Source organism: Athene noctua, chromosome 2, assembly GCF_965140245.1.
Source record: "Athene noctua chromosome 2, bAthNoc1.hap1.1, whole genome shotgun sequence".
Taxonomy (NCBI): Eukaryota; Metazoa; Chordata; class Aves; order Strigiformes; family Strigidae; genus Athene; species Athene noctua.
In genome coordinates this window covers 54,017,942-54,032,097 of record NC_134038.1, presented here as the reverse complement: position 1 = coordinate 54,032,097, position 14,156 = coordinate 54,017,942, and the positions used below count along the sequence as shown (strand labels likewise).

Below are 14,156 nucleotides of genomic sequence, written 5' to 3'. Positions count from 1 at the left end.
GCTCCCCAGGCAAAAAAAGTAACACACAGAAAGCACACAGATTCCCAAGGATTACAAACTGGATGCCTAGTTTCCTGAATTCTATTACATGCCTCGAAAGGGAGAAGAGCCACAGCTGAGAGGCAAGTTCAGAAACTCTCTATCACCTCCTGAGGTGCTGCCATTCAGATGCTCCTGGAATCCTGACACAGCTGAGCTGCAGCACCCTCTGTTTCTCTGATGCAGGAACCACGATTAGCTGGGTAACAGTGGTATCTGCTGCATTAAGGTGATCCTAAAGTCTGCTTTCTAAAAGCAGAAGGAAAGACTGTTCCGAGAAGGCAACAGTTTGAATCAATAGCCAGTACCACAACTATTTAACTGATCCCACAGTGTGACTGCCAGGAATAGATGTAGAAAATATGTGGCAGTCAGGCAGCAGCTTACACTGAGCTCTAGTTCTGCTGCCTGGCATGTAAGACACCATCTCTGAATAAGTAATCCAAGGGAAAGACCACTAAACTGACAGGGTAGTTAAGTCCACTTTGTCCAGCTTGCAATTCTACAGCAGCTGAGTGTAACACTGAAGAGAATTAAGGAATAATACTAGACAAGTGACAAGCAGATGACATAGTTCCTTCACTGCTAGCATTTCTCATCATGTATTATAATATATTATCTTAAGGCTCTTTTCTTCTCTACTCTCAGATTAAACAAATGTCAAATTATCTAGGGATGAATTCAATCCTCATGTCCATTGCTTTTTGCTAATATATTATATCATTTCATAGCACTGTATCATACTAATTCTATAACAGATTGTTATTATCAAAACCTAAAACTCATTTCTATTTCAAATTATGTATTTTGTACAATAAGTTGCATCAGTAATTATAAAATAAATGCTGCTATACCTGAAATAGAAGAAGCCATCTTCCTTGTCATCCTTCACTTTACTACAGCTAAATGTTGTAACCTGAAAAAAAAAGGCAAAAAATTTAATGCAATATACGGAAAGTTAAGTACCTTACTTGTAAGATGCTCTCAAGTCTTAATGATTTGCAGTACTGATAGTATACAGTAATTCAATGAGATCAACTATAATTTAGATGGTAGTTTCATATTCTTAATTTTTTGAGTCTTTTATTTGCAAAATTCAGGGTGGTAACTTTTAACAGTCTTCCAGCATTAGTTACCTTCTGCAGAGCAGTAGCATTTTTGTCCTTATTATAGTCTTGACATTTGAACAGTCTGACAATTTGTAACAGGACAGATATTGATAAACAAATATGACTGATATGTAATACATGCTATTTAAAATCTAGAAGAGGATATTGATTTAAGTTAAATGTAGAAAAGTTTCTACTACAAGTATGTTTGTCCTATGCTGACATTTTGATTCACGTTTTAAAAACACATTTTGATGACTTACATCGATTGGTGTCCTAGTTCCGCTGCTCTGTGCTTCCCACATTTTCATAGAAATCCGTGCTGGATTAATATTTTTAATAATGTTGTCATCTTCAGAAAGAACACTGACCATAAAATCTGTAGAATGAAAGACAACAGTTTTTTTATTCAGAATTAAGAACAAACTTCAGGAACTTCTGTGCCTCCCTCATATCTAGAGGAAAAACACAAAACTAACCAGACATGGAAAATGTTCTCTTCCTAGTGCTGTAAATTAGACCAGGTAATAATCCTTAGAAAAAAAATCCCATCTACTTTATCCAATGACTGCTTTAAAAAACCCTCTCAAATTTCAAGTCTGCCTTTTCCAGATTATCATCTTTATCAAAACAGAAAGCCACGTTTCTTTTTGCTCCCAGGAAAGAGCAATCATTAGCTAGTTAAGTAGCTGATTTCTTCCTTCAAGGACAAGAAATCCAGATCTCCCCTCCTTCTTCACAAGTGCTTTAGCCAGTGAACTACTGGATAGAAAGCTACAGTAGTTGTAACGAGCCTGTACAAACACCACTTCTTTTTCCCTTATCTATCAGGGAATACATGTAATAAAAAGGATGACACAGGCTATGAATCTGAAGCTGAGTTTGGCTGCTTCTTACAGACTAATACCACATACTATATAGGGACATGTTTCACTCTTCCATTTGCTGTTGACTGGTTCTGCAGTCATAATAGTTGTCATTTCATATATTGACCTGAAAAATCCAGCTTTTCCTATCTATTCCATAGAAAGTTTAGTGGTCTGAAGGAAGTGGAATCCAAACTAGAATAAAGTTACCCTTCTACTTGAAGATGTGAACCAAGCACCTTGACACTATGGTTACAGGTGGATTTCATGCATGTAATTGAAGCTACACTGTTCATGTAGAACAGAATTTTGCACTTTAAGGACTGTGCTTTGATGTGTATGAAAAAGCAAGGCACAATTTCCTCCAAGATTACAGTGCCTGCCCTCCCATGTACCCGAGTTCACCAGTAAATCCAATAATTAGCATGTTAATTAGGAATTCAATATCTAATTATTATCAACATTTAATGTCATATATACTATGTTATCTCCTCAAGAAGCTGTTTAATTCTCTTCCTCTGTCAAAACCTTCTTGATTTATACTATGCTCTACATTTGAAAAAGGACTATTTGGCACAGAGGTTGGAGCTAGATCATCATTACAGGTCCCTTCCAACCCAAACCACTCTGTGATTCTATCATTTTATAGTATGCTTCCTCTAGGCAAAACCAAAATACCTTGTGAATTTAGTCAAATTCATAACACTGTATCGAGTATTTGAAAGAACAAAACCCTCTTTCCATAAAAATGTTGTCTTGTCAAGTTATGCTACTATAATTATTATCTTTGAATAGGCACCTTCCTTGGTCAGAACACAAGCCCTCACAGCACAGACCTCGTATTTCTGTGAGATATTCTGCTTCTCAGCTCCTAGTACTACAAATAAATCCTTTTTGTCATAAATTTTTAATAGATGTTTTGTTTATTTCAAATGGGCTTGGGATACTACAAATGGATTTGTATGAAGCACATTTTCTGATTATTTTGGTCACTTTTGAGAGATGTCTATCATCTGGGAATCCAAAAGTATTTACAAAGGAGTATAGACAATAGGTAGGAAAAATTCAGATGCTTGTGCTGAAATCACACTGTGAAACAGCAACAGAACTGAAAACACTCCTTCGATAGAAAATTTTTTTGGTTTTAAGTCCATCTAAAGGCAAGGGAAAGACTGAAATATAGGAAGGACAGTGTCCTGTAACAAGCTTATTTTAAGAGCCTTTGTTTAAGGAACTTGGCAAAAGCTAAGAAACCAAGTACTCTGTATCAGCAGGATCACTCACATTCACACAGTTGTCAATTCCTTCAAACATTAGCAAGGCATCGCTTTCCTGTACAAAAGTCAGTCTCCAACTTGCTCCCATTTCTACATTTATCCATGTACTGACTTAATTACATTCTTTATATTCCTTCCAACAACTGCCCAATACTGAAAACAAATCTACTGATCAGATGGTTCCCTGACCTCTCCTGAAACTTTTTGAAAACTGCATCAGATTTGCCACCTTAATTTATTCCTTTCAAACAAAAGCCAAATTAATAGGATTAGCATATCAGAATTAGTAACTTTGAGATTTCATGCCTAAATTAATTTATAATTCTTAAGTGAATACCATCCAGTATAGGAAATTTGTTAGCACTTACTTTATCAAATAGGTCTAAAAGTCATCTACTGAAGATTCAAATGTGATTTTTTTTCCCTAATACCAAGGTGGGATGAAATGGAAAAAAATAAGTTTGGAAACTACCTTACTCTCCCTTCACAGGTACCACTGACAAAACACAGCAGATTTCCCAAGTTTCGAATGGGTTTTGGTTTTTAATTTCACTAAATTGTTGCTGAAGTCTTTTTTTGCCTATCTTAATAAGGTATTATATTTAAAGTGACAGAATCTACTTGCTTTCTATTTAACTTTTTGAGACAGGATTTCAGCTTTCTGAAGAATATCTTTGTATCATAGTTTCATAGTGCAAATTGTGTTACTGCAAATTAAACAGGAGAATTTTCTGGGAGATAGGCTAGTAAATTTGTATACTTCACTGGCAAATTCAAGAACCCTATCTCCCATGGTTATCATCAAAGACGACTTATTTCCTGAATTAATGGAATTAGTGTAGGTCTCTTATTTATGCCACAGTTTCCTGTGGAAAAAGCAGAGGTTTAAAATTCTGTTTTGCTTTTAGTAAAAGATGTTTCCTCATGGTTATAACTTGTCTTTATCTGTTTTCCTTATTGTGAATACTACTGGGATATAAAACATAAGATGGGAATTTTTTTTTTAATGACTTGGCAGCCTTTGCTTTCTAGCAAAGATCATTCTTTTGTGAGAGAATACAGCAAGAGAGAAGAGTATTTTGTATTGTCGCTCATACACTTCTGATCAGTTTTTGGTTCCTCATGGTTCACAGTTGGCCTATAGCTACCTCCTTTGTTACTATGCCACAGAAAATGAGATGAGGGAAAACACGTATGAACTAGCTCAGATCATCTTTTGGAAAGATCAAAAACTGAAACACAGTATTTCACTAAGGACAGAGAAGAGATTCTGTAGTTTTACCATTTACAGACAGATAAAGCCAATAATTTTGAACAAATAAATAAAAGTGAAATGCTTTTGAAAGATGACGTACATATCTTTTCTCTCCAAACATTACAGAAGCATCTCTGATACGGCTGTTACAAAGAACTGAGACAAAACAGACAAAACAAAAGTAAGAAAATACACCAGGAGAATCATCAAAATAGTTTTTCATAGGTTTACAAAGCTCCTGAGTGATTGGTTTCCACTAAAGAATCCTTATACTTACCAGGGAAGGTACCTCCTGCTGGAAAAGAAACAGTTTTGTCATATTTAACATTCAAGCAGACAGGTTTCTCAGGATCAGGCAGGACATTGAATGTGATTATAGGACAATCTAATGTGGTCTTGCCGTGTGAGGCCTTAAGCTGTAAAGCGTGCTCTCCCCTGAAATACATAGAAATTGTAAAAACTGTTAAAACAGATCTCTTCTGAAAAGACAATTTTCAACAGACTTTAAGTCTGAATCATGTACATGAAGGCATGATAAAAAAAAAGTTATTAGTAGTAAAGGGAAGAAAAGCACTGGGAAGTGTTAATGCAAAGTTAGACAAGGAAAATAATAAATTTATTAGTCTATTAAATTTAATTTTGCTTTAGTATTTTATTAGTTTGATCATGTTTCATTGCCTGTCTATAAGACACTAGCACCTACAGCTTCAAGTTGCAGAAGACAGTAAGGTGGAAAGCAAACACAGCTCATTGAAATGCTGTCTGAGGAGTATTCTGCTTTGAGTTTCCAAAGAGTGAATCTGCGTACAACTCACATCTAGCAAAGTGCATTGCAAGTATATAATGACTTCATTGCCGTAGAATAAGTAATTTTCTTTACTGTATTAAAAACTTAAAATTCAAGTTTCTAAACAGAACTGGGAATATGGTATTTAACCACATAAAGGCTGTTCTCCCCAGCCAGTTTTGATTATGCTATAAATAGTATGATGTTTCACACCTGTGAAGCACCTGTCCAGCACACCTGTTTCTAGACTCCAATAATACATTGATAACTAATATCATCCTTCTATCAAGATACAGGCATTATAAATATGCTGAGCACTATCAATAGAATTGAAAATAGATTTTCTTCCAAATACAAAATAATATTATGGGTCAAATCCTGCAGATATGAATGCAGAAATATTAACTGCAATGAAATATTTCAGAAGTTTAAGATCAAGCACTTATGGCTAGCTTCTAAGCTACCTAAAGCCAACTTAGTCTTGCAAGAAAAGCTCAGGGATACAGGGAGTGGGCAGCAGAACTGTGAACCTGAGGAGGATATAGAAATAATGAATTTGAAAAATCAAATGGGACATGGGAGTGTAAGAGGAGCCAGGGTGACTGACATGAAGCAGGAGCCACATGACACATATCTGCAGGAAATGAGACTTCATTAATTCTATTGCAAATAAGAATAAATAAATATATTTTAAATTCTTTTGGACACTACCTAGTCCTTTAAAACAATGGCTAGCACCCAGAGGAAGTGGGGTTTCAACATTCCTAAAATGTGTTCCTACTTTGAAAGCACAGTGTCTGGATCTGATCACCAAAGGCTGTACATTTCAAATATTTTAAGTGGTTTATGACACCATGTGCACCATGTACAGCTGAACCATTATAACCTGTGTTTTACCATGACCAGAAAAAACAGGACTCAGAAATTAGAGCAGCAGCTTCCCAAAAGACCAAAAGAAGCAGGTACTGAGTTTTATTTAGTTAAGCACTTAATTTCTAAAAGCTTACTATCTGGTCTTCCACAGGCATATAAATAATAAATGTTTGACCTTAGCTCTAGATTAATTCTTGGTAGGTACTTTATGAAATGCGCAGTTTAAATACATCTAGCAAGCGACATTTCAGAATTCAATTTTTTTTTCCATATAGTTTTCACTACTTACCTAGGTGCATGAATACTAATAATTCCCAGGTTAGCCCTACCATTTTCATCTGTTTTATGTAGCTGGTTTGAAGGAACAATCTGTCAAAAAAAAATTTTTTTTATTCTTTCAGTGACACAGAAGTAGTATCAAGTCTTAGAATAAAATATATATCTCATTTGCCTGCATACTTTGTTTCCATTTGAGCAATAGCTTTGTATTTTTGCATGCTAAATTAGGGAAAGATACATGGTTATGAATACAATATTAAGGTTTCAGAATTATCTCTGCCAGTTTTTGAAGACAATCACTTTGTCTGAACTAGGATATTTTTTGAACATATTAATACTGTTGTTTCTTTAACTGCTACTGACTATCATGTCATCCATAGCACAAGTTAATCTGAGTATGTTTTCAGATTCTAAAACATTCTGCAAACTATTTATTCCCCTTTACAGTCTTTCTCCAGTCTGAACAGAGATTCCTGGGTAGCAAAAATTAAAGAATGGTACCACTGGAGTAAAACCAACTATAATATCTGTGTCTCTCTTCTCCTTCCCCCATTCTAGGCCCACTGGCAGAAATGTAAGACTGCTAGACAACCAAGAGAAAAGTGTCATGACAAATGATGAAGTACAGTACCTTATTTATTAAAACTTAATGACAAACAGCAACTAACCTCTGTAGCCTAAGAAATGGCATTTAATCGAATGTTAATAACTTCTTGTCAGTGTTGTTTTAGGATAACCACATAAATGCCTTATACATCTCTCATCTACTGAGCACATTAATTAGGTCTGATACTAAGTCCCTTGACGCCTATGGAAATTCTACTACTGACTTAAATCTCACTGAATCCTGTTGTTAGAAAATAACTCCCCTTTAACTCACCAGTGTTCTTCAAGGCCTGTTTTCTATATGCACCCTGTCTTTGTGCACTTTAACTTCCTGGCACTGAAAGTGAAATCTTATGACTGGCACTACTGTTAAGTCATACTTGCCTTTCCACATTAAATGGCAGAGAAGCTATCACTTCACTTTCTTTATCAACCACAACTTTTTGAAACTATGGACTACAGGGTAGCAGATGGAGAATGCTTATCCTCTCATAGAAACAGGTGTGAATCTTTAAGTACTAATGCACTCTTCAAGTATGCAGAAGCTATTTCTTCTGCAAATTTGTCTGCATGCTGCCTTAGACTTACCTATGAAATATCTTGTCAATGTATCAAAAAGAACTTCAAATAGTTGCCTTAAAGTTTGGAGGAGAGCAATGGAAGTCATGGATACATTCTGAGTTCTTATGTAATAAATTCCTCTCTAACTAGGGAAATCAACTTTTTCATTGATGATATATTACAACAATGGGGTACAAATGTTTGTAGTGTTTGGTATTAAAATACTTTCCCTTTGCTATTTCAGCACAAATTTCAGAAGACTAAGTGTCTACTGTCCACTTAAAATTACTTTTTTTCCCAAATGTCAGTAAGTTAAAAGAATGAAACTACTTCAGGGAAAAAAAATTGTGAAAGCTCATTCATAACGAATCAGCTATGGGAGCATGAATTTATCCTACCACATCACTAGAGGAAAGCAATGGCAGAAAAACATGTACTTAATGGTTCAAATGGAAGGCAGCATTGTAAAGATATACTAAGAAAATTGCCACACATTTCATAAAGTCTTTGGAAGAGTATATTCAATTCAACAAAGTAAGTCTGTATTTGCAACTACTGTATATCACAGAATGAAAAGATTTAGTTTTTACAGGAACCAGTGCATTTCCACTACGGAGCTGCACGTAAGAGTTCAGAGTGTTGCCGTTCAGCCATGCTCATTTAGTTTTGGACCTGTAAGATAATGGAGTACAGGAAAGGCATGCTGCAACTGCAGAATATCAGGCTTAGGAGACTTAGAGGATGGGATGTGAAATATAGACAGAGAGTTTATCTGAGAATTGCAGTTCCAAGAAGATCATCATTTCCTTTGGGAGACTGTGCATACAACCTATTTGAAATGCCAAGGCAAGACAGTTCTCTAAAGAGGTTCCCCAAAATACTAATGAATACTGATCTGGTGTATGTTCAGCCAATATGCAGTTGGTTGCTCTGCTAATGTGTGAAACTAACTCTTAGAAATGACACCAGTGTTAAGCTCCACCAGCGCACACTGTAATAAACACATTGTAACAATGATCCACCTTGGCTTTCTCCTGGACACATAGCACTTGGATAAAGAGCATGCAGAGTTTCTAAAACATGCTGCTGCTCCTCTCTGGAAGAAGGCATAGTATCTGAAAAGACACGGCATACCACCATATCTCTTTGATCAGGTGGCACAACCACAGTGTTACTGTCAAGGCTGTATGCTCTCTCAAGAACTTAATTGGAAGCCCCAAAAAACTGCAGCTGCAATCACAAAGGCAGTAGTTGGGGCAAAGAAAAAAAATTCCAAACTGTGAGGCAGGCTTCTATGGCAAGAGATTCAGAAGAGAAATGTTCAAGATATAAAAAAAACCCTAGTAAAAATAAGTAACAGTAGCATAGCTAAACTGGGGGAAAGTTCAGGCTGTGGCAGTTCTTGAGGGGCGAGAAAAATAAAGTTCTTGGCTGCTGTGCGTTCTGAGAACCGAGCATGCATGCAAGCAGGAACAAAAAGATAACAAAACCAGCCCTGCATGAAAAAAATGTTATGTCCAGAGGTGGATGAATAGATCCTGCACTGATAATGTACACATTCAGTGTAACAGTCACTGAAATGACAATTAGGAATGTTTCACAAAAATTTTAATGAATGGGGTATTATGTCAAACTCCTTTCTTCCTACAGACCAATGTGCAAACCATGTGGAACTCATGGAAAGGACATATGAAGACCATACTTCACTCATGGAAAGGACAGTAACCACTTAAATTTGGGTTAGATTTGCATCCTCGTTGTTTTAATTTGGTTTTCACTGCCAATGCTTTTCATGGGGATAATGAAATAGGGAGCAAACCTGCTGACTAACCCTACAAACAGACCATAAGTCATACATACATCAAAGAACCACCAGGTAAAAGTGATCTGGTTGCCTGTTTGGACCATATAGTCATCCTGATCATCATCATTATTATTCTTATTATTCAGTAAAACACCTCAGATAAAGGTGGGGAATCGGGTGGAGTAGTATGCATGCAGAATTTGGAAAAATGTTCAGTAGAAGATCCAGAATATATACTGATTACACATGGGACAATATATTATGGGAATTTTGTTGTATTTGTGATTGTTATAATGAAAGGGAGCTGAACAATCTGTCCTAGGAACTGCTTACATTACTCATTAACACCACTATTATATGAGATTAATTATTCTTTTGTGCCCTTACAATATTTTGTTCATGCTTCCAAAAACGTCTTAAAATTTAGAAGATAATGTAGACACGACATCAAAAATTTGTGTTACACAAAGTTCACATAAGGCCTATGCTTACCTTTAAGTTGTTACTCTTTGTAAGGCTGATTTTGACATTAGGTTCAGGAGATGGATTTCCCCACTGATCACACAGCTGAACAATAAGGGGCTTCTGCAGTTCTCTACCATTAATCACTGCAACAGGCTGGAAGAGATACAAATGCATTATACTATTCTGTTCTAGGTATATCACACTTCCATGGTAGGTCAGGAGTCCCCAGAGCAATAGTGTCCACCTTTTCCATACTATTTGTCTCCCATAACAGCTAGACCATGACAGAATTGTAAAACTCCAGGAAGATATTTCTAGAGTTTTCCTATTTACAATCTCTTGTAATTATCAAATACACCACTTGGATTGAATCACATGGGTTACTTGTGTTGAAGTGACTAAAAGGAGGGACATGCTTCTGAACAGGCTTATCAAACAGTTTCCTTGCCAGAAAGGGCAAATGGCCTAGAACTTTTATATTCTGATATACCTTGACAGCCTTCTAGAGAGTAAAAATTGTAGTGATACTCCCTGAACCTTTTGTTTCACTTTTTTCTTCAATGACTTCCTTCTCTATTTTCCCAATATGCCTGTTCTCCACTCAGAGACCCCATTTTCTTTCACCAGTTGTGTCATTTGAACAGCCAAAGTAAACATTGAAAAATGATTTTAAAAAAGCCACCAAATAAATGGATAGTACCAAAAATATCCATCCTTTTCATTTGATACAAGTACTGTACACCCTCCCCCACTTTCTGACAGTAAACACTTGCAAACTTAAATAAATTTGGGACTGCCTTCCTACATCCTGAACATAAAAACCAAAAAAAACCCCCAATAACAGATAAAGGAGAGATGAGTCATTAAGGACAGTATCTTTGGCAAACAGCAGTGGAAGATGGTGTTAGGATCTAGTCCACAATAAAATTGCTGCACCAAAGAAAAGAAAAATACATCATCCGTTGAAGAGTAAATGGGATACAATGAACAGTTCAAGAGATATCAAGGAGTCATATGAGTGTTTACAACACTGTACTTAGATTATTCCAAAACAAGTTCACTTTTGAAAAACTAATGTAGTTAGCTATTGTAAGAAAACCAATTCACATCTACAGTCCCATTTAAAACACATCTGTATCATTAGACATTGCAAAACACTTACTTAATTTTGCTTGTGTTATGCTGTCCTGCATAGAATAAAAAACGTGTCTAGAGCTGTCATATTCTGACAGCTTTTAGAAGTATCAATATTAAGAAATCAGGGTTTTCAGCTTTGCATCCTGTGCTCCAAAATAAAGACCTTCTGACTAGTGACCCCATTGGTTTTTTTCAAACCAAAACTGTTCAACTTACCCTTTCTAACTCTGGCCAATCCACAAACTGCAATTTAGCAGGAGATCCCGCAGTTAAGTTTACTCTGAGGAAGTCAGAAAATTCACGCCAAGCAAAGCACAATTCTTTGCTACCAAGTAAACAAGGTTTAAACCGAATACCTTTTACTCTCATTGTTAGAGTACTTTCCTATTGAGAAATAAAAAGAGGATTTAAACAAGAACAGATAAGGGGAAGTATCATTTATTCATTTTTTTCAATATAGTATTTTAATATTTATGCCTGCCTTTTTACTGTGAGACAGTGGACTAAAAATTAAACCACAACTTCTATTACTTTTGTTAAATTTAAATGGACTCCTTGTGTAAGAAGCTATCAATTTCAAACTCAAACATTTCTAGAGAACCTGATTTTCAGTGTATGTTATGTACAACTTAGTTATATCCAATATATTTTAAAAGGTATAGAATGCATTTTAAATTAAACTGTGGCAGACAATATCATTAGTCCCTTCTACAAAGTTCTTCAAAAGATCATAAAATCAACTGTACTATCATAAACAAACACAGAACGAAACACTAAAAAGAAGTTAGAAGATATAGAACAATGGACTGGAAACAAAGCAAACCTGACTCAAGCATGAAGTGAACTGGCCCCCATATTGTATAGCTGCAGCAGTGATAAGGTTTTTAACAGATGCTGCTGTATTCCTTAGAATAGGATCATATGAATTTAATGCTTTAAGTCTCTATCTTCTCACAGCTTACCAACTAGTGTTTAATTTGACTATCTTTCTACAGTTTTGGTTCAATTCTGTGTGACAGAATTAAGACAATTACCACATAAAGGCCATAGAGAAATAAACTGTATGACATCTTATAAATACCTGCCAAGTTATTTTCAAATTTGATTTATCAAGTCCAGGCCCAGAAACTCCTAGGGAATTTACACAGGCAGATGTCACTGTCTGAACCTGATTTCCATACTGATCTGTAATCATTACATCTGTTAAAAAAAATTATGATGATTAAAATGATTATTAAGATGATTACCTCAGCAGCTGCTTTAATGAAACATTATACAACATACAATATAGAGAAAATTTACGAGTATCACTGAATCATGGTGTGGCTGAAGTTGGAAGGGACCTTTGGAGGTCACCTGCTCCAATCTCCCTGCTCAGGGAAGGCCACCCAGAGTCAGCTGCCCAGGAATGTGTCCAGATGGCTTTTGTGTATCTCCAAGGATGGAGAGACCACAACCTCTCTGGGCAACCTGTGCCAGTGCTGCGTCACACACACAGGGAAACAATGTTCCCTGCTGTTCAGAGGGAACCTCTTGTGTTTCAGGTTGTGCGCACTGCTTCTGGTCCTGTCGCTGGGCATCACTGAAAAGAGCCTGGCTCTGTCCTCTTTGCACACTTCCTTCACGTCTCTATACATTGATAAGATCTCCCTATCTTGTGGGTATCAAAAGGTTATTAAAATAAAGAAAGTATCTGTATAGTGATATCACGTATTTGTGCTTCCCACTTTTTCTGAATAAAATGATTATTTCTTGGTATGAAGTTAAAAGGAAAAAAAACCCACCACCTTAAAATTGAAAGCTGTTTTTCAACCTGTTAGTTTATCCTATGTGCTTTTCTTCACTCACACACAATTTTTTTAATGTCCCAAAATAACTCAAGAATTTTTTATTTCTTACTACACCATGTAGCAACTGCATACAGAAACCAAAGGAGAATGAGAAGACTGATCTCTAACATGCCTTCCTCTTAGGTTAAAGTTAATCTTAAAATGTTTCACTTTTAAGTTTGTGCCTGTGAAATAGTCTGAATGTCATTATGCCCTGTAAGATTTCAGAACACATGAACTAAACAAAAATTTACAAACAATTTGAACTCAGCGTGATGAGTGTCCCAATGTACGAACTAAGAGGTGAATTTTACTGGAGAGCAACGTCCAGAATTGTAAAATGGCAATTAGAGAAGTCTGATCATCCTTTCATGAATGAGGATGTAAACCTGTTTTTTATATTAAAATAGTTGAAGAGAATTCACTCTTTATGGCATCTGTATACATAATAGGTTAATAAATTGCAAAGAAAAAAGAAATGTATCTTTTAAAAAAATTGAAGAATATGCAAATACTCACCAATTTCACTTTGTAGTTCTTCACCCACCTGCAGTGTGTTTGGTCCTTTTAATTTACATTTAATGTGTTTGGGTTCATCAGGAAGTGGTCTAAGTCGGCATATGAAAAGAAAATTGACTTATAATCATGAAGGTAATCAATTATAATAGCAGGCATGATAAAGCATACAGCAGTTATTTCTGACTGGATTTTTTAAAAAAATTTTATCCTTGCACATATTTACAGGATCAAGCCTGGTGCACACACAACTTACATAGCAGCTTTTACCTCAACCTGATGAGGGGGAGCTTATCAATCATGACTTACATAACAAACCACAACAGTGTTATGGGATTTTATCTTATCTGTAATAACTTGCCTACCAGTATTTTGCCACAGATCAGAATCATTAGCCAGACAAAGCAGAATTCAAGTTTGGGAGTATCTTAAATCTTGAAATAACCCATCCCCAACACCTCTAAATCAAAGTAACATACAAAATTGTCTACATACTAAAATACATCTATTACTATAAAACCAATTCTAATATCCTGATATGTACATAAAGGTATTAGTCTCCCTTGGTATGAAAATATTTCCTGACTCAAGGACTTGATCTTAAAATTTTTAGTGACACAGTTTCTTCTTAAAAGCAAAACAAAACCAGAGCACATTACAAAAATTATGGAGAAAAACTTAAGCAAAAGAAAAATCAGATTTCCATTTCCTCTTTTGTGATGATAAAGTGGAAGCCATCAGACCAAACTATGC

General features: G+C 35.7%; 1 protein-coding gene across 1 annotated transcript in view; it reads right to left on the bottom strand.

Moving 5' to 3' along the window:
• The window catches only part of SMCHD1 (structural maintenance of chromosomes flexible hinge domain containing 1), an 88,625-nt gene that overhangs the window by 18,997 nt on the left and 55,472 nt on the right, over window positions 1-14,156 (bottom strand). Inside the window, exons 27-34 of the mRNA XM_074899128.1 lie at window positions 13,407-13,495; window positions 12,140-12,258; window positions 11,275-11,442; window positions 9,949-10,074; window positions 6,496-6,575; window positions 4,824-4,981; window positions 1,412-1,527; window positions 894-955 (exon numbers count right to left, since the gene is read on the bottom strand). Coding sequence (XP_074755229.1) covers window positions 894-955; window positions 1,412-1,527; window positions 4,824-4,981; window positions 6,496-6,575; window positions 9,949-10,074; window positions 11,275-11,442; window positions 12,140-12,258; window positions 13,407-13,495 — 918 coding nt within the window. The remainder of the gene's footprint in view (window positions 1-893; window positions 956-1,411; window positions 1,528-4,823; window positions 4,982-6,495; window positions 6,576-9,948; window positions 10,075-11,274; window positions 11,443-12,139; window positions 12,259-13,406; window positions 13,496-14,156) is intronic.